Raw genomic sequence first — 21,002 nt, 5'->3', positions numbered from 1 at the left:
CCAGCTACACCCTACAGCCCTTAGATGCTATTCTGAAGATAGAAATTATGCAGATGGCCAGCATCTCCCTTATGATGGGTTTATAGAGGTTGAAGTACAGGGTGTAGGTCACAGCCCTCAACTAAACTGCCTTGCATTATGCTTGTTGTCCCTGATACCCCGTATAACACCCACAGTCCCAGTGCTGCTAGGCACAAATATTTTTATCTTGCTACATGGATAAATGCAAGAATCAGTATGGAAGCCGATTCCTTCAAAAGGCTGATATCCATACACCATGGTATATGGCATTCCGCAATATGCTCTTACAAGAGAGGGAACTGGCAAGGCATAACTATTCGTTTGGTAAGGTTCGCAGTGCTGAACATGGTCGTTTTACCATTGTACCTAACACTGAGAGGGTTATCCAGGGATATTTGTGTAAGCCTATAGTCTACAAAGACACCTGTGCTGTTGTACAACCGACCAAGAACTCTGCTATTCCACCTGATCTAGACATTGCACCAACCATTGTCGATTTTCATCACGATGAAAAGATCATGGTTCAAGTTCATGTTTCTAATGTCGCCACAAGGACTGTATCTATTCCAACAAGAGCCCTGTTATGCGAGCTTCAAGTTGTCTCCATTGAAGATCTCCCAGCCAAAACACCTACCCAGGATGAAGGACAACAGGCCATGGACTTAATGGATTTCAATGAGGCTGATGTCACGCCTGAACAACTCAGACTTGGAAAGGAAACCATTTCACAGTTTCTTGATGTATTTTCCACGGGCGAAGAACAGGACATTGGACATGTGACAACAGTGAAACATAGGATTGACCTTGAAGATGACCGACCCTTCAAGCAGAGGCACAGAAGGATTCCACCCGCCATGTACCAAGAAGTGAAGGAACATCTTCAACAACTTTTTACAAGTGGAGTCATCCGTCATTCCTTCTCACCCTGGTCATCTAATGTTGTATTGGTGCGTAAGAAAAGCGGAAAATTACGCATGTGTGTGGACTTCCGACAGCAACCAACAGACCATAAAGGACTCCTACTCGGCTCTGCCACGCATAGAGGAGATGTTTGATGCCCTTGCAGGATCCAAATTCTACAGCACCTTGGACATGAAAGCGGATATCATCAAGTGGAAACTGAAGAGTGCCACAAGGAGAGAACAGCCTTCACCGTTGGTCCATTAGGTTTTTTCGAATACAACCGTATGCCATTTGGACTTTGCAATAGCCCAGCAACATATCAGAGGCTCATGGCTGAGTGTTTTGATGGACTCCACCTCAAAATATGTCTAATTTACCTGGAAGATATTATCGTGTTCTCCACAACCTATGACGAACATCTGGAGCGTCTTCAACAGATCCTTCAAAGAGTCAGAGACACTGGAATGAAGCTCACCCCAGACAAGTGCTCCTTCTTCAAGACTAAGATCAAATTTCTTGGACATGTCGTCTCAGAACACATGGTATAGAAGCTGATCAGATAAGGTACAACGGATCAAGGATTGGCCTATTCCTGGAAATCCTGAGGAAGTTCGAAAGTTTCTGGGATTTACAGGATACTACCGTAAGTTTGTACGAGACTTTGCGAAGATTGCCAAACCATTAACTTCCTTAATGCCCAGTACAAGACCCAAGAAACATGGAAATACAAGAACTGCAGATGCTGATAAACCTTTCCTGTGGGGACCGTCTCAACTATCAGCATTCTGTCAGCTCAAGGATCTTCTCACTTCACCACCTGTCCTTGGATATGCTGATTACAGCAAGTCATTCGAGGTGCACACTGATGCCAGCACCTGTGGCCTAGGTGCAGTTCTGTACCAAGAACAGGAAGGAATTAAAAGAGTCATCAGCTACGCAAGTAGAGGGCTTAGCAAGTTTGAGGGTAACTATTCAGGCTCATCGCCTTGAGTTTCTAGCACTCAAGTGGGTGACTGAAAAGTTCCATGATTATCTGTATGGTAATAGCTTTACTGTCTACACAGATAATAACCCTCTTACTTATGTACTCTCCACAGCCAAACTTGATGCCACAGGACACCGATGGCTGGCAGCTTTAGCTGCATACAACTTCGACATTGTCTACAGGCCAGGCCTCAATAATGCGGATGCGGATGGACTCTCCAGACTCCCGGGAATAGAGGATTGCCATCAACAGTCCCAGATGCCGGCTGAGTCAGTTAGAGCAGTATGCAATACTCTGCAAGGCCACCCTGTTATACAGTCACTATCCTTCTCCATATCACCAGAGGTCACAGATATGGATCCACCTGGACAGCATCTCACAGCAATGACACAGCGAGACTGGAGAATGGCTCAGTCTTCAGATGACATTCTGAGACCATGGATAGCGCTGGTTAAAGCAAGGAAGAAACCAAGACGACAGGATTATCCACCATGTCCAGCTAATAATGCTTTTTATCGGCACTTTGACAGCTTGACATTACAGAGTGGAGTTCTGTACAGAAAGGTTATCCTGGATGGACAAGAGCGACAACAGCTGGTATTGCCTTCTGCCTTTATAGATGATGCATTGCGAGGATTGCACGATGATATTGGACATCTTGGGGAGGCCGCACATTATCAGCTCCCTCGTGACTGTTTCTTCTGGCCAGGAATGCACAAGGATGTGGAGGATTACATTCAAAGATGTGGCCGATGTTTACGTAGGAAGTCTCCGACCAATGCTCGTTCACCTCTGATGAACATAACTACCACCCAGCCCTTGGAGTTAGTCTGTCTTGACTTTTTGTCTCTAGAAGCTTCTAAAGGAGGTCATCAGTATGTACTTGTCATAACTGACCATTTTACAAGATATGCACAAGCGATTCCAACACGCAACATGACTGCAAAAACAACAGCAGAAGTGTTCTTTAGAAACTTCATTCTACACTATGGCATTCCCAAGCGTATACATAGTGACCAGGGAGCTAATTTTGAGAGCCGTCTGATGAAGGAACTATGTACCATCTTGGGAATGGAGAAAAGCAGGACAACTCCATATCATCCAATGGGCAACGGAATGGTTGAGCGTTTCAACAGGACACTGCTCAGCATGCTCGGAACTCTACAGCCTGACGAGAAGACGGATTGGAAGAGCTATGTTGCTCCCCTTGTCCATGCATATAACAGTACTAGGCATGAATCCACCAGCCAGTCCCCATTTTACTTGATGTTTGGTCGAGAGCCTCGCCTGCCAATGATCTGGCTTTTGGCATTGAAACCAGCCAGGGACATGGATCAGTTTCATCATACGGTGATTCTCTTCGAAAGAAACTTCAAGAGGCTTATGAGCTAGCAGCCAGAGCATCAGAGACAGCCAAAGATAGACAGAAGACTGGTTATGACTTGAAAGTGCGTGGCGCGATTGTTCAGACTGGAGACAGAGTGCTAGTAAAGGCGCTTGCCTTTGATGGAAAACATAAGTTGGCAGATCGCTGGGAAGAGGATCCGTTTGTTGTTCTCTCGCAGCCAAACCAGGATATCCCTGTGTTTGTTGTGCAGAGAGAAACGGGAGAGGGGAGGAAGAGGACCCTTCATCGGAATCACCTCTTACCTATAGGATCAATTGCCATTTCTGAGGCACCGACTACACCAAAGCCAGCACCGGCGCCAAGATCCAGGACGTCTATAGGATCAGTTCCCATTTCCAACGCACCAGCTACACCAAAGCCAACACCTGCACCAAGATCCAGGAAACCGACCAAACCAGTCACCGAATCATCAGTGGAATCAGAAGACACTCAGGACAATGAGTCAGAGGAGGAAGATCTGTTGATAATTCCAGCAGTTCCTGATGACGAGACTTTCATCAGTGGGAGTACTGTGGACAAGGATACATCTATCTCACAGACAAGTGGTGACGACCAGGTGTCTGCTGAGACAGATGGTAACGCTTCTGGTGGTGACGACCACGTGCAGACTGATACTAGTGAAGACTGCACAGAAGCAGAACCTGAAGACACATCAGAGCAAGAAGACTCATTTGGAAGGGAATCTCCTCCTGTAACTCCTGTAGTTGTCTCAAGACCAACACCACTTCCACGACGTTCTGGACGCCAAACTAAGAAACCGACATGGCAGACGTCTGGGAAATATGTGATGTGCCAGACTTCTGATCCAGACTGGCATCAGAAGAGTCGACGCATAGAACAGTTAGTTGCTACCGGCGTCATTGGTCACATCAGCAGTGGCATTTCCAAAGCACTTCTTTCACTCATTGACGAACCCCAAGAATGACGTGGACGTCATTTTCCACAGGAGGGAAGTATGTGGCAGTAACAGATTTTGTATATTTTAACATGTTGTAAATTGATTAGAATTCATGTAAATAAATGCTTTAAATGTCATTGCACAGCTTTAGTCATTTTATTTTATCATGATACTTAGCCTGCCTTAACTAACTATCACTCACAGCCAGTTCACTGAGCATGCTTACCGCATGTTCACCACACAGTACAATAACATAAGCCCTTCCCCACCTACATTCTTTTGTCTTTATAGCCAGCTTGGGCAATCAGCGTAGCTTTACACTTTTTACACATTACAAGGTTTGTGGTCACTCCACATTCAATCTTCAGTGTGTCAACATGTCTTGTTCATTTTCTGGACATACCTTTGGATCGTATCTTTGGATCATAGTCTAAGGTAATTTGGATATTTTATCTATTTATTGTTCATGTATATCATTTGTAGATATAACTTGTAGTTGTATCAGTGTGTGTTAGTCTTAAATTAGTACTGTGAAGTTGGTGATAAATACTCTACATTCATTATAATGTAATATTAGTAACATGATTATTAAAAGGCAAGGTTAACCACGTGAGCATGTGATGAATGGATGAACACAAGTATAGCTTTGTAATCATAAATGGGTGAATGAAAATAAGCACGAATGAATGAATGAATGAATGAGGTCTTATTTTGCATTGTTTTATATCTTGCTCAGCTACAGCCAAATTTGTGTTTGATTACTGTATCAGTGCTGAGAATGCTTTTGTATATGTTCATCATTAGCATGTCTGTATATATTATTGTTATTTTCTCTACAGGCAAACATTTAATACAGATACAGCAGCGTCCCCAGGTGTGAAATAAACCTAGGCCCACACACCTGGTAGGTTTATATGTTGTATATATGTCATGTATATCAAATGAAATACATTTGTACACAGTAATTGTTTACTGAAGCAACTATTTTGTAAAGTTATGACATACGTACGAATTATATGTGTATATCTGTGTTTGGATATGTGTATATTGCTGCATTTATTTTATTGTACACCTGATTGTTTCAGGGTTGTCGTTTTCACCTATACCATATCTCCAATAAATCATCGGCCTTTGAAGAACAACAAAAGTAGCGTCTGTTGTCTGTGCGTGACTGACGCAGTCCTGCTACACGTTTATTCACCGTGACAGCATAGATAGTAATAGAAAACTATTAGGTAAGTATTCAGTCACATGTTCATGACATCTACATCTATATCTACATCTCAACATGTGCATGGGATGCCTTGGCGCCACTTTGCCTGCTTAATTTTCCCCTCATGATATCTCCTATAAGTTGACTTGAGTTGGGCTTTACGTCACATTGGCATTATTCCAGCCATATAGTGACGAGAACAAGTCTGCATTAATAGACATTGTAAGTACAGAGTCAAAATGAGTTTTATTTCAAAAACATATACATGTATTCATTACATTGTCATTTAAAAACACTAAAAGTCATAGCACTAAATTTAAAAGCAGGCAATTTGTTAGTCACATTACACATTTACAATTTATGATACAGATCAACTTCCCTCACGTAGTTCACAATCAGATGAGCGCTCACGCGGGAGAACAAATATCTCCTATAAAGAGACTACCACTGCAAAGCGTGGTCCACGTGCAGATATGGGAGACGATGTGAATTTCAACGCTAGATGTAATTGACAATGACGAGGAGCTGTCAAATCTGAGACAACAAATGATATTCTTAAATCCAGATCCAGGAATGCAATTCAAGCTTTGCAAACAAATTATCTAATTTTATAGAACGTCCAGTAATTCCAGTTAAAATGTTTTCAGACAGCACCATCAATTTGTCAGAACTGGTGAGGATGTCATCAATTCAGTAAAAGAAATAAATTATTAGCAATTGAACGTGCATTATTCTTTTTCTTCGAATTTCTAATCAAGCCAACAGCTGTTTCCAAAACCATATGTGCAATTACCCATACCATACAACACAATCCTTTGTATCTAACCCTCAAACATAAGAATTCAAAGTTTAGTACTGAAGTATTTCTCATTACTGACAGTGATATGATCCATATCAGCTATAGCCTTTACTGCTTTCGACATCTGCATGACAGGTACCAAATGGCTAGAAATTGTCCAAGCCAAGGAGCCCTCATCGTTGCTTGCAACAATATTTATTGTTTGTGATTATTTCAGAAAACCTCAAACATATATACAATTGTCAATGAAAGGGTTTATATCTTCATACGATGCATATATTGCCAAGACCGGGTCATATATCAAAAGTAGTTGCTATGCAAAGTAGCCAAATCTGAATGAGGTCAGGTCTATTGTCTTACCATTGGCTTACATTGGCTGAGGATTGGTGCATAAGGAAAGTGTGAAGCTTGCTCACTGGCTGCCTTTCACCCAGCCTGGTGGTTTAAAGGCCATGACTGGAAGGTGTTAAATTGGTGAATTACAGGTGCAATTTGGTTTTTTGATACCTCATAACATGTCGCAAGTTAGAAGCAAATTATCCAATAGTTGAGTAGCATGTAAAGCAGTCTATTACTTCCGTGTGGTAATAAAACGGCACCCCCCTTAACGAAGTTTTTAGGACCAAGTGCCATCCCCGTTACATAAATACTGTTTGGTGTTATAAAAAAACCATTAATGACATACCCACTCGTGCCTCAACACCACAAGGAATTTATCACAATGCGTCCCCAAATATATTTTGGAAATGTAGGAATCTTCGAATAATAATTTGGTTCCATTGAAAGGAATTGGTCTATATCACAGCATATGACGAACAGATTTTAAGCCCCGAACTGCAACAACGGAACAGTTTTTCAAAGTTACTGCTTGTCTTCAAACATGCTTAGTATTCGAATCTGTGGATAGGTACATGTTTATGTCAACCAAACCTCTGAAAATGCCGCCACCAATGATCTTTCCAAGACTTACTTCCCTTGCTACATGCTTTTTTTATCTTGGAACATACACAGTTATGGGCATTGATCTCTACAGAAAGTCATCGATGTAATTTTACTAGGTGCATAGAGTCGGAAAAGGGACCTGTATTTTCAGACACAACTGAATTTGCATAAAGTTACTCAAGGCTGAATTTGAAATAGGGTGCCCTACATAATATTTACAGAGCTGGTTTCAACAAAGCATACAAAAATCAATCTTCGGGCTTTTGATTTGACTAAAATCTTGTGAAGCGCAAATGAGAACTGGGCCCCTTTCTTCAAAGCGATCGTAACCCTAAGACGACCGTAACTCCTATACTTTAACATAGACTTACGACAGTCGTTGCACTACAATCGCTTTGTAGAACGAGGCCCAGGTTCAATTTATTCTCTTCGCACAAGTCCACGTAATAGGATCGGGTGGTCAGGCTTGTTGTCCCTTTGGTTCCCTGACATGGTAATCTCATGTACAGAATCATCATCACCGAGAAAAAGGAACTATTTCACCAGTTAGAATAATAACCGACAACCGTATTTCCGTCTGTAAAATTGGGGGTTCATATATGAGCGCATTAACTTTACATTCACGTATCAGTAAACAGATTGTTTAATGCTGTGTATATAAAGTGAAAACCCCACAACATTTCTCTATGTTCATCGTGTTATTTCTTTCGAATATGAAATAGAAACAAGTTTAGGTGGATATTTTCTGATAAGGAATGTTTTATTTAGAAAACAAGTACCCACTTTGACACAATGTCTCTGTCAAGCAGGACTAGAATATTTACCAGTCTTACAATAGACATACACTGCCAAATGTGAAAATAATTTTTTTAGAGTTGAATGCAATCAAAGCTCCCCTTAAGTTACGTGTTTGTATAATTGTGCAACATAAATAACAACTAACTAAGAAACGTTGTGTTGCTTGCATGTAAAACGGTGCAATTACTCACACGGGATATGTCGTTTTCAGCTTGTGTAACTGTAGTTTGTGGTACAACTCTGTATATACTGACGATTGCATGAAACATACAGCATGCACAACGCACAAAACAACGCACGTTCTTTGTAACTATTCCAAGTAGACAATAGTAGAATTGACGTAAGATATGTAATATATAATAAATAAGCAAAGAAAATGTATCAATGCCAAATGAAGAAAACAACATTGGAATAAATACACAAACGCTCGACGAACATAATCAGGATAACTGAAGCAATCATTATGTATTTTGTAATTTCAGTCACAACACATTTCTGACGATGAGAAGGACAATTATACACTTTGGCCTTTAGGTGATTAATAGTGATTCTTTAATGTTAATGTCTATGAAATATCAGTCACTAAAAACACTTTCTGTGTACAATGGATAGGTGTACAATGAATGGATCGTACTCCTGCTTGCTGATCCACATCTGCTGGAAAGTTGACAGAGAAGCAAGGATGGAGCCACCGATCCAGACGGAGTATTTCTCTCTCTGGAGGAGCGATGACCTTGATCTTCATTGATGTTGGTGCAAGGGCAGTGATCTCCTTCTGCATTCTGTCAGCGATTCCTGGGTACATGGTACTACCTCCCGAAAGAACAGTGTTGGCATACAAGTCCTTACGGATATCAACATCACACTTCATGATGGAGTTGTATGTTGTTTCGTGGATACCGGATGATTCCATACCCAAGAAGGATGGCTGGTAGAGGGCTTCTGGACAACGGAACCTCTCGTTACCAATGGTGATGACCTGACCGTCGGGAAGTTCGTAGCTCTTCTCCAGGGAGGAAGAAGTGGAAGCTGTAGCCATCTCCTGCTCGAAGTCGAGGGCCAGCTTCTCTTTGATGTCCCTGACGATTTCTCATTCGGCAGTGGTGGTGAAGGAGTAGCCACGCTCTGTCAGGATCTTCATCAAGTAATCAGTGAGATCACGGCCAGCAAGGTCCAGTCTCATTATGGCATGGGGAAGGGCGTAGCCCTCATAGATGGGAACAGTGTGGGTGACACCATCACCAGAGTCCAAAACAATGCCCATGGTACGACCAGAAGCGTACGGAGACAGAACAGTCTGGATGGCCACATACAAAGCTGGAGAGTTGAAAGTCTCGAACATGATCTGGGTCATCTTTTCACGGTTGGCTTTTGGATTGAGGGGAGCCTCTGTCAGGAGAACGGGATGCTCCTCTGGAGCCACACGGAGCTCGTTGTAGAAGGTGTGATGCCAGATCTTCTCCATGTCGTCCCAGTTGGTGACGATACCGTGCTCAGTAGGATACTTCAGTGTAAGGATACCTCTCTTGGACTGAGCCTCGTCACCGACGTAGCTGTCTTATTATTGAAGGAGTTAGAGCAACATGTGAAGGAGTTAGTGCAAGATGTGAAGGGAGTTAGTCCAAGATGTTAAAGGAGTCAGTGAAAGATGATATGGGAGTAAGTGCAATATGTTAAGGGAGTGAGGGCACGATGATATTGGAGTTAGTGCAAGATGTTAAGGGAGTTAGAGCAAGATGTTATGGGAGTTGCAAGATGTTGTCGGAGTGAGTGCAAGATGTTGTCGGAGTGAGTGCAAGATGTGAAGGAGTTACTGGAAGATGTGAAGGAGACAGTGCAAGATGTGAGTGAGAGCAAGATGTTATGGGAGTTGCAAGATGTTGTCGGAGTGAGGCAAGATGTGAACGAGTCAGTGCAACATGTGAAGGAGTTAGTGCAAGATGTGAAAGAGTCAATGCAAGATGTGAAGGAGACAGTGCAAGATGTGAGTGAGTGCAAGACGTGAAGGAGTTAGTGCAAGACGTAAAGGAGTCAGTGCAAGATGTGAAGCAGTTACTGCAAGATGTGAAGGAGTTACTGCAAGATGTAAAGGAGTTAGTGCAAGATGTGAAGGAGTTAGTGCAGGACGTGAAGGAGTTAGTGCAGGACGTGAAGGAGTTACTGGAAGATGTGAAGGAGACAGTGCAAGATGTGAGTGAGAGCAAGATGTTATGGGAGTTGCAAGATGTTGTCGGAGTGAGGCAAGATGTGAACGAGTCAGTGCAACATGTGAAGGAGTTAGTGCAAGATGTGAAAGAGTCAATGCAAGATGTGAAGGAGACAGTGCAAGATGTGAGTGAGTGCAAGACGTGAAGGAGTTAGTGCAAGACGTAAAGGAGTCAGTGCAAGATGTGAAGGAGTTACTGCAAGATGTGAAGGAGTTACTGCAAGATGTAAAGGAGTTAGTGCAAGATGTGAAGGAGTTAGTGCAGGACGTGAAGGAGTTAGTGCAGGACGTGAAGGAGTTAGTGCAGGACGTGAAGGAGTTAGTGCAGGACGTGAAGGAGTTACTGCAAAATGTGAAGGAGTTAGTGCAAGATGTGAAGGAGTTACAGCAAGACATGAATGGAGTTAATGCAAGATGTAAAGGAGTTAGTGCAAGATGTGAAGGAGTTAGTGCAGGACGTGAAGGAGTTAGTGCAGGACGTGAAGGAGTTAGTTGCAGGACGTGAAGGAGTTAGAGCAAAATGTGAAGGAGTTAGTGCAAGATGTGAAGGAGTTACAGCAAGACGTGAATGGAGTTAATGCAAGATGTAAAGGAGTTAGTGCAAGATGTGAAGGAGTTAGTGCAGGACGTGAAGGAGTTAGTGCAGGACGTGAAGGAATTAGTTGCAGGACGTGAAGGAGTTAGAGCAAAATGTGAAGGAGTTAGTGCAAGATGAGAAGGGAGTTAATGCAAGATGTGAAGGGAGTTAGTGCAAGATGTGAAGGTAGTTAGTGCAAGATGTTAGGGGAGTCAGTGCAAGATGTTAAGGGAGTTACTGCAAGATGTGAAGGGAGTTAGTGCAAGATGTGAAGGGAGTTAGTGCAAGATGTTAAAGGAGTCAGTGCAAGATGTGAAGGAGTTACTGCAAGATGTAAAGGAGTTAGTGCAAGATGTGAAGGAGTTCGTGCAGGACGTGAAGGAGTTAGTGCAGGACGTGAAGGAGTTAGTGCAGGACGTGAAGGAGTTAGTGCAGGACGTGAAGGAGTTACTGCAAAATGTGAAGGAGTTAGTGCAAGATGTGAAGGAGTTACAGCAAGACATGAATGGAGTTAATGCAAGATGTAAAGGAGTTAGTGCAAGATGTGAAGGAGTTAGTGCAGGACGTGAAGGAGTTAGTGCAGGACGTGAAGGAGTTAGTTGCAGGACGTGAAGGAGTTAGAGCAAAATGTGAAGGAGTTAGTGCAAGATGTGAAGGAGTTACAGCAAGACGTGAATGGAGTTAATGCAAGATGTAAAGGAGTTAGTGCAAGATGTGAAGGAGTTAGTGCAGGACGTGAAGGAGTTAGTTGCAGGACGTGAAGGAGTTAGTTGCAGGACGTGAAGGAGTTAGAGCAAAATGTGAAGGAGTTAGTGCAAGATGAGAAGGGAGTTAATGCAAGATGTTAAAGGAGTCAGTGCAAGATGTGAAGGAGTTAGTTAGTGCAAGATGTTAAAGGAGTCAGTGCAAGATGTGAGAAGGTAGTAAGGGAGTGCAAGATGTTAGGGGAGTTAGTGCAAGATGTTAAAAGGAGTTACTGCAAGATGTGAAGGGAGTTAGTGCAAGATGTTAAAGGAGTCAGTGCAAGATGTGAAGGGAGTTAGTGCAAGATGTTAGGGGAGTCAGTGCAAGATGTGAAGGAGTTACTGCAAGATGTTAAAAGGAGTCAGTGCAAGATGTGAAGGGAGTTAGTGCAGGATGTTAGAGTCAGTGCAAGATGTTAAAGGAGTTACTGCAAGATGTGAAGAGAGTCAGTGCAAGATGTGAAGGGAGTTAGTGCAAGATGTTAAAGGAGTCAGTGCAAGATGTGAAGGTAGTTACTGCAAGATGTTAGGGAGTTAGTGCAAGATGTTAAAGGAGTTACTGCAAGATGTGAAGGAGTTACTGCAAGATGTTAAAGGAGTCAGTGCAAGATGATATGGGAGTTACAAGATTTTATGGGAGTTGCAGGATGTTGTTGGAGTGAGTGCAATATGTTGTCGGAGTCCGTGCAAGATGTGAAGAGTTACTTCAAGTTGTGAAGGAGTTAGTGCAAGATGTGAAGGAGTTACTGATGATATGGGAGTTAGGGCAAGATGTTAAGGGAGTTAGTGCAAGATGTTGTTAAAGTTAGTGCAAGATGTTGTCGGAGTTAGTGCAGGACGTGAAGGAGTTAGTTGCAGGACGTGAAGGAGTTAGAGCAAAATGTGAAGGAGTTAGTGCAAGATGAGAAGGGAGTTAATGCAAGATGTTAGGGGAGTCAGTGCAAGATGTTAAGGGAGTTACTGCAAGATGTGAAGGGAGTTAGTGCAAGATGTGAAGGGAGTTAGTGCAAGATGTTAAAGGAGTCAGTGCAAGATGTGAAGGGAGTTAGTGCAAGATGTTAAAGGAGTCAGTGCAAGATGTGAAGGTAGTAAGTGCAAGATGTTAGGGGAGTTAGTGCAAGATGTTAAAGGAGTTACTGCAAGATGTGAAGGGAGTTAGTGCAAGATGTTAAAAGAGAGTCAGTGCAAGATGTGAAGGGAGTTAGTGCAAGATGTTAGAGAGTCAGTGCAAGATGTGAAGGAGTTACTGCAAGATGTTAAAGGAGTCAGTGCAAGATGTGAGAGGAGTTAGTGCAAGATGTTAGGAGTCAGTGCAAGATGTTAAAGGGAGTTACTGCAAGATGTGAAGAGTCAGTGCAAGATGTGAAGGGAGTTAGTGCAAGATGTTAAAGGAGAGTCAGTGCAAGATGTGAAGGTAGTTACTGCAAAGATGTTAGGGGAGTTAGTGCAAGATGTTAAAGGAGTTACTGCAAGATGTGAAGGAGTTACTGCAAGATGTTAAAGGGAGTCAGTGCAAGATGATATGGGAGTTACTGCAAAGATTTTATAGGAGTTGCAGGATGTTGTTGGAGTGAGTGCAATATGTTGTCGGAGTCCGTGCAAGATGTGAAGGAGTTACTTCAAGTTGTGAAGGGAGTTAGTGCAAGATGTGAAGGAGTTACTGCAAGATGATATGGGAGTTAGGGCAAGATGTTAAGGGAGTTAGTGCAAGATGTTGTTAAAGTTAGTGCAAGATGTTGTCGGAGTTAGTGCAGGATGTGTAGGGAGTTTGTGCAAGATGTGAGGGAGTGCAAGATGTTGTCGGAGTTAGTGCAAGATGTGAAGGAGTTACTGGAAGATGTGAAGGAGACAGTGCAAGATGTGAGTGAGAGCAAGATGTTATGGGAGTTGCAAGATGTTGTCGGAGTGAGGCAAGATGTGAACGAGTCAGTGCAACATGTGAAGGAGTTAGTGCAAGATGTGAAAGAGTCAATGCAAGATGTGAAGGAGACAGTGCAAGATGTGAGTGAGTGCAAGACGTGAAGGAGTTAGTGCAAGACGTAAAGGAGTCAGTGCAAGATGTGAAGCAGTTACTGCAAGATGTGAAGGAGTTACTGCAAGATATGTAAAGGGAGTTAGTGCAAGATGTGAAGGGTTGGTGCAGGACGTGAAAGGAGTTGAGTGCAGGACGTGAAGGAGTTACTGGAAGATGTGAAGGGAGACAGTGCAAGATGTGAGTGAGAGCAAGATGTTATGGGAGTTGCAAGATGTTGTCAGGTGAGGCAAGATGTGACGAGTCAGTGCAACATGTGAAGGAGTTGTGCAAGATGTGAAAGAGTCAATGCAAGATGTGAAGGAGACAGTGCAAGATGTGAGTGAGTGCAAGACGTGAAGGAGTTAGTGCAAGACGTAAAAGGAGTCAGTGCAAGATGTGAAGGAGTTACTGCAAGATGTGAAGGAGTTGCTGCAAGATGTAAAGGAGTTAGTGCAAGATGTGAGAGGAGTTAGTGCAGGACGTGAAGGAGTTAGTGCAGGACGTGAAGGAGTTAGTGCAGGACGTGAAGGAGTTAGTGCAGGACGTGAAGGAGTTACTGCAAAATGTGAAGAGTTGGTGCAAGATGTGAAGAGGAGTTACAGCAAGACATGAATGGAGTTAATGCAAGATGTAAAAGGAGTTGAGTGCAAGATGTGAAGGAGTTGGTGCAGGACGTGAGGAGTTAGTGCAGGACGTGAAGGAGTTAGTTGCAGGACGTGAAGGAGTTAGAAACAAAATGTGAAGGAGTTAGTGCAAGATGTGAAGGGAGTTACAGCAAGACGTGAATGGAGTTAATGCAAGATGTAAAGGAGTTAGTGCAAGATGTTGAAAGGAGTTGGGTGCAGGACGTGAAGGAGTTAGTGCAGGACGTGAAGAATTAGTTGCAGGACGTGAAGGAGTTAGAGCAAAATGTGAAGGAGTTGGAGTGCAAGATGAGAAGGGAGTTAATGCAAGATGTGAAGGGAGTTAGTGCAAGATGTGAAGGTAGTTAGTGCAAGATGTTAGGGGAGTCAGTGCAAGATGTTAAGGGAGTTACTGCAAGATGTGAAGGGAGTTAGTGCAAGATGTGAAGGGAGTTAGTGCAAGATGTTAAAGGAGTCAGTGCAAGATGTGAAGGAGTTACTGCAAGATGTAAAAAGGAGTTAGTGCAAGATGTGAAGGAGTTCATTGCAGGACGTGAAGGAGTTAGTGCAGGACGTGAAGGAGTTAGTGCAGGACGTGAAAGGAGTTGAGTGCAGGACGTGAAGGAGTTACTGCAAAATGTGAAGGGAGTTAGTGCAAGATGTGAAGAGAGTTACAGCAAGACATGAATGGGTTAATGCAAGATGTAAAAGGGAGTTGGTGCAAGATGTGAAGGAGTTGAGTGCAGGACGTGAAGGAGTTAGTGCAGGACGTGAAGGAGTTAGTTGCAGGACGTGAAGGAGTTAGAGCAAAATGTGAAGGAGTTAGTGCAAGATGTGAAGGAGTTACAGCAAGACGTGAATGGAGTTAATGCAAGATGTAAAGGAGTTAGTGCAAGATGTGAAGGAGTTAGTGCAGGACGTGAAGGAGTTAGTTGCAGGACGTGAAGGAGTTAGTTGCAGGACGTGAAGGAGTTAGAGCAAAATGTGAAGGAGTTAGTGCAAGATGAGAAGGGAGTTAATGCAAGATGTTAAAGGAGTCAGTGCAAGATGTGAAGGGAGTTAGTGCAAGATGTTAAAGGAGTCAGTGCAAGATGTGAAGGTAGTAAGTGCAAGATGTTAGGGAGTTAGTGCAAGATGTTAAAGGAGTTACTGCAAGATGTGAAGGGAGTTAGTGCAAGATGTTAAAGGAGTCAGTGCAAGATGTGAAGGGAGTTAGTGCAAGATGTTAGGGGAGTCAGTGCAAGATGTGAAGGAGTTACTGCAAGATGTTAAAGGAGTCAGTGCAAGATGTGAAGGGAGTTAGTGCAGGATGTTAGGGGAGTCAGTGCAAGATGTTAAGGGAGTTACTGCAAGATGTGAAGGGAGTCAGTGCAAGATGTGAAGGGGGAGTTAGTGCAAGATGTTAAAGGAGTCAGTGCAAGATGTGAAGGTAGTTACTGCAAGATGTTAGGGGAGTTAGTGCAAGATGTTAAAGGAGTTACTGCAAGATGTGAAGGAGTTACTGCAAGATGTTAAAGGAGTCAGTGCAAGATGATATGGGAGTTACTGCAAGATTTTATGGGAGTTGCAGGATGTTGTTGGAGTGAGTGCAATATGTTGTCGGAGTCCGTGCAAGATGTGAAGGAGTTACTTCAAGTTGTGAAGGGAGTTAGTGCAAGATGTGAAGGAGTTACTGATGATATGGGAGTTAGGGCAAGATGTTAAGGGAGTTAGTGCAAGATGTTGTTAAAGTTAGTGCAAGATGTTGTCGGAGTTAGTGCAGGACGTGAAGGAGTTAGTTGCAGGACGTGAAGGAGTTAGAGCAAAATGTGAAGGAGTTAGTGCAAGATGAGAAGGGAGTTAATGCAAGATGTTAGGGGAGTCAGTGCAAGATGTTAAGGGAGTTACTGCAAGATGTGAAGGGAGTTAGTGCAAGATGTGAAGGGAGTTAGTGCAAGATGTTAAAGGAGTCAGTGCAAGATGTGAAGGGAGTTGAGTGCAAGATGTTAAAGGAGTCAGTGCAAGATGTGAAGGTAGTAAGTGCAAGATGTTAGGGGAGTTAGTGCAAGATGTTAAAGGAGTTACTGCAAGATGTGAAGGGAGTTAGTGCAAGATGTTAAAGGAGTCAGTGCAAGATGTGAAGGGAGTTAGTGCAAGATGTTAGGGGAGTCAGTGCAAGATGTGAAGGAGTTACTGCAAGATGTTAAAGGAGTCAGTGCAAGATGTGAAGGGAGTTAGTGCAAGATGTTAGGGGAGTCAGTGCAAGATGTTAAGGGAGTTACTGCAAGATGTGAAGGGAGTCAGTGCAAGATGTGAAGGGAGTTAGTGCAAGATGTTAAAGGAGTCAGTGCAAGATGTGAAGGTAGTTACTGCAAGATGTTAGGGGAGTTAGTGCAAGATGTTAAAGGAGTTACTGCAAGATGTGAAGGAGTTACTGCAAGATGTTAAAGGAGTCAGTGCAAGATGATATGGGAGTTACTGCAAGATTTTATGGGAGTTGCAGGATGTTGTTGGAGTGAGTGCAATATGTTGTCGGAGTCCGTGCAAGATGTGAAGGAGTTACTTCAAGTTGTGAAGGGAGTTAGTGCAAGATGTGAAGGAGTTACTGCAAGATGATATGGGAGTTAGGGCAAGATGTTAAGGGAGTTAGTGCAAGATGTTGTTAAAGTTAGTGCAAGATGTTGTCGGAGTTAGTGCAGGATGTGTAGGGAGTTTGTGCAAGATGTGAGGGAGTGCAAGATGTTGTCGGAGTTAGTGCAAGATGAAAAGGGAGTTAATGCAAGATGTGAAGGGAGTTAGTGCAAGATGTGAAGGTAGTTAGTGCAAGATGTTAGGGGAGTCAGTGCAAGATTTTATTGGAGTTGCAGGATGTTGTTGGAGTGAGTGCAATTTATTAGAGTCACTATTATGAAAGTGTACCCTTCATCTGAACAACTTTCATACCACCACCACGCTGTATGTATTTATTGTTTGTTATGGAATGTACTTGGGCCTGTGACTTTTATACTGACTTAACCTCTTCTTCATCATCATCATCATCATCATCATCATCATCATCATCATCATCATCATCATCATCATCTTCTTCTTCAAAGGATCGAGGGCAGGAGATAGTTTGTTTGGGGTTATGTCCCACAGACAAAACTATTTCTGATTCGGATAATTTACATACTTAGATTCCAGCATGGGGAAATCCATAACCCAGTCATGTAGTGGCATACAAACAGACATGACTGTTTATTCCCTGACAGGCATTCCTTGTGTGGAACAGAATCGAGGGCAGCAGGTGGTTTGTTTCTGGTCATATCTGACACACAGATGTATGCCTTATTTGAAAAGCACATGCCAAAATCCATAGCGATCTATTCAGAAACGACTGTTTAACGGCCTAAAATGTCATTTTAAGTGTAACTGCCATGTTTAAATATTGACAATACTTAAAGGCAAGAACACAAAAACATCTGGGACAAGTCCCACACTGTATCATCTAAATAATTCTAAATCAATTCCTTATCATAGTTGAAATGTCAACCTTTTTACAACTAGACTCACAAGGTGTGTACATCTCGTTCAAGCTGTGCAAGCTTTCATTAAAGTGACTGCATAAATGTACCTGCACTAGAGTGTAATTCTTTTAAAATAAGAAAACATCATTAAATACACAACCAAGGGCTCCAGGCGGTTTATTGGTTATCAAGTGCCTCACTTGTCCATCACCTTGATTGTTATAGGTACACCACATCGTGGTGATTAGTAAGACAACATGGGGGTGGGGTGGGGATCCAACGCATACCATTAGTAATTGGTCCCACAAGGGATGACGACACAACTAGCTCGTGAACTCTATTCACATACAGTATAATCGCGCGCACGCACACACACACACACACACACACACACACACACACACACACACACACACACTCTCTCTCTCTCTCTCTTCTCATTGAAAAGCACAAAAGCATATTTTGGTGATTTTGGAAATGATATTTAATTCTGGAATGACACCAGAAAGAAAGTCCAAATTGTACACAGTCTTCAGTTGAACCAAGCCTGTGTCAGGTGAAGGTAACAAGGACATGGTCACCGGTTATCAATAACGTGTATGTCCACCCAGAGCATCGAGACCTGCCTGACACCTTCTTCCCATGGACGCAATCAAAGATAATGATAATGCAATGGTAACATCAACTACGGGCAGCCTTCCACCAAACAACGGTAAGGCAGACGTCTCCAGACTGCAGAAAGACTTCATCACTTGGTGATCCCTAGTATAGTGATCTACCTTCAGTGTGTGGATGGGGTTGTTGTTGTCGTAGTCGTCTCTCGAGGTCGTCTCACGAATGTTCGATTGGCTTAAACCTGACGATCTGTTTCTTCCTTTCCGGACTTATGGAGGAGTGGACACTTCGTTTTTAGCCAGATAAAGGTTTATTAATACCAGATGTCAAACTAAGCTTTATTGGAAACGTTTCCAAAGAGGATGACGAACCACCATCAACACCAAAGATAACCTTATCAATAATATAACTTTGATAAGTGTGTATTCTCCAACAAATCATCTCGTTACATCGAGGTTTTCACAAAGCCTGACTGTAGTGACAGTCACAATGATGAGTGTGAGTGAGTTAATATTGATCGTCACATCCGCAATATTTCCGCCCTATCGTGACGAGAACAATTAATTATTGCATTACAGAACAATAAAAGTAGAAATTAAAAGTCTGTTGACGAAGAACAGTACAACTACCAGTGTATCACAGATATTCAAGTAAACCAAGCATGTCATAAAACGATACTTTTAAAGAGAACAATACAATACAAAACCAGGCTATGGATTGCCAACAACAGAAGGTAGATCACCATACTAGGGACCACAAAGTGAAGAAGTCTTTCTGCAGTCTGGAGACGCCTGCCTTGCTGTTGTTTGGTGGATGGCTGCCCACCATATGTGTATCACTGGATGGCTGATCCAAACATCTGGTACTGACTCAGTGTCCTGCTGATCACACTTTGGCTGATCCCAGAGACGTTTGCAAAGTGACGTATTGTAGACCCACATTCAAGCAAACGTATGCATCTTCTATCATCTTTGATGCTGATGGGCCATACGTGCATTCAGTGACTCAATCCTTAGTTGCCAAAGTTGTAGTCCTCTGATAATGAAGTGCAAAGATTCTATCGACATGCATCCAAACAAACATTTTCAAGAACCTCGTGCACGTCATGTATCATGATGCTGAGTAAGTGAATTTAGTTTCATGCCGCTTTTAGCAAGAGGGGGACACCAGAAACCGGCGTCACTCATGTGGGGAATCGAACCCGGATCTTCGGCGCAACGAGTGAACGCTTTGGTGGCTACCCCACCTTCCCTCAAAAAGCTGAAGTCTTTCAAGTGTGACCCAATTATTATTCACTGGGATATTCCAGTGTTAATTTACTAGATGTATTTTTTCATATCACCAAAACCTATGTAAAATTTGATTGGTATAATTTCAACTATTGTTTCCTCCCGCTGCAATTTGTGGCTCAGCCAATATGAAACATGCGTTTCAACAGAACTCAGACATAGGGCCTACGAAAAATATTACTCGGTGTTGCGTATCACCCGTTGTTGTTTTAGCATTAACAACACATAAAAATAGGCATAAAACATATGATGTTACGAATAACGAATTTTACCACCGAAACAATGTATCTCCAATTTGGGGAAAATGTAAAATAGCGGTAATAATTATAGGAATCGGTCACTGTAAATCATTGTTGACACCAGGTGTTCGCGAACGGGAACGGTGTTTGCCTCAGATGAATTGACAAAAGTGTCCATTAACGGTAAGCTATTACGCTCATCATTTGCAAGCTGGGACCTTGTCAGTATACCACGTGTGAACTGTATGTAACTTAAGAATAGACAACTTTAGAAAAGGTGATGAGACAAGGTATTTGAGAAAAGTTGCTTGACGCTTTCGAACGTTAACTTGCATTAAAGTTTCCAAAGATTCGTTTTTGCGCTGTCCTTTCATCCATGCACACAAACCAGCCTAAAAATAGCCAAATTATAACAATCAAACGCAAATTTTGAAATTTCGTACATCAATACATCAATATCACGTATGCGTTTCCCCGTTTATTGTATTTAGTCTAGTCTAAAGTTACATACAGTCCTTGACTGTCAGACAATCAACCCAGAGAGTCTTCTTTGCAGGATGGCTTGCTGTGTAGTTGTGTATTGTCACAGTATGAGGACGAAGAATAATTTACTGACGGAAATACAAAACGAAATGTCAAGCATCCATCAGAACTCACACACTTTAGCAGCCTCAGGACGAGTCAAGATTACAGTTGATTGTGACAAATATCATGGGCATGTAAAATGATAAGGCCAAAAGAACACATAAAACTCGAAACTAAGGGTCCGACACGAGATCTTCGTGCCAAGGATCGGGAAATGTCAGCCTGCTGTGTGAGGAACACCTACAGTGATACGGGTCCTGAGAAACGTGATTCCAGGAATAAGGGCAATCGTGGATTCAAACACAGGACAAGCAGATTCTAGTAAATCGCCTCTGTGCATAATGTGTTGTGATTTCTTAGCTACCCTGTCACTGTATTTTTGTGTGGTACGGTTGGATTCTACAAAGTCAGTACACCTGCAGTTTTCCAATACACACATGCTTGCTGTTCGTGTGTGTGTGTCACAATACAATTGACCCATGAAGAAGCCCAGTTAGAATCGGTTTTCCTCAAACCGTGCTTGCGACTAACGGGATCGGGTGGTCAAGTTCGCTGACTTGGTTGACACATGTCATCGTATCCCAAATGCGTAGATGGATGGTAATGCTGTCGATCACTGGATTGTCTGGTCCAGACTCCATTCGTTCCAGACGGCAGCC

At 42.7% G+C, this 21,002-nt stretch overlaps 2 protein-coding genes and 1 pseudogene across 2 annotated transcripts; 2 read left to right on the top strand and 1 right to left on the bottom strand.

The window, feature by feature from the left end:
* The first annotated feature begins 299 nt into the window (after positions 1 to 299).
* Positions 300 to 1,076, top strand: LOC124260534. Its single transcript, XM_046694863.1, has one exon. It carries the CDS (start codon positions 300 to 302, stop codon positions 1,074 to 1,076), a length of 777 nt encoding a protein of 258 aa, XP_046550819.1.
* A 6,832-nt stretch (positions 1,077 to 7,908) lies between these two features.
* LOC124260533 lies at positions 7,909 to 9,432 on the bottom strand (annotated as a pseudogene).
* Positions 9,433 to 9,825: 393 nt separating this feature from the next.
* On the top strand, positions 9,826 to 11,362 carry LOC124260532 (cilia- and flagella-associated protein 57-like). Its single transcript, XM_046694862.1, has 4 exons — positions 9,826 to 9,951; positions 10,062 to 10,298; positions 10,409 to 10,597; positions 11,123 to 11,362. Exons 1-4 carry the CDS (start codon positions 9,826 to 9,828, stop codon positions 11,360 to 11,362), a joined length of 792 nt encoding a protein of 263 aa, XP_046550818.1.
* Positions 11,363 to 21,002: the final 9,640 nt, after the last annotated feature.

This window comes from Haliotis rubra, unplaced genomic scaffold, assembly GCF_003918875.1.
Source record: "Haliotis rubra isolate DU_JTF1 unplaced genomic scaffold, ASM391887v1 Scf769, whole genome shotgun sequence".
In the NCBI taxonomy this organism is placed as follows: domain Eukaryota; kingdom Metazoa; phylum Mollusca; class Gastropoda; order Lepetellida; family Haliotidae; genus Haliotis; species Haliotis rubra.
This window is presented reverse-complemented; position numbering and strand designations above follow the sequence as displayed.

Coding starts and splice junctions, on each gene's coding strand:
- LOC124260532 (XM_046694862.1), top strand. CDS start 9,826: ATGTTATGGGAGTTGCAAGATGTTGTCGGAGTGAGGCAAGATGTGAAC. Junction 10,299..10,408: donor TGAAGGAGACAGTGCAAGAT/GTGAGTGAGTGC, acceptor GATGTAAAGGAG/TTAGTGCAAGATGTGAAGGA. Junction 10,598..11,122: donor TTAATGCAAGATGTAAAGGA/GTTAGTGCAAGA, acceptor GAGTTCGTGCAG/GACGTGAAGGAGTTAGTGCA.
- LOC124260534 (XM_046694863.1), top strand. CDS start 300: ATGCTCTTACAAGAGAGGGAACTGGCAAGGCATAACTATTCGTTTGGT.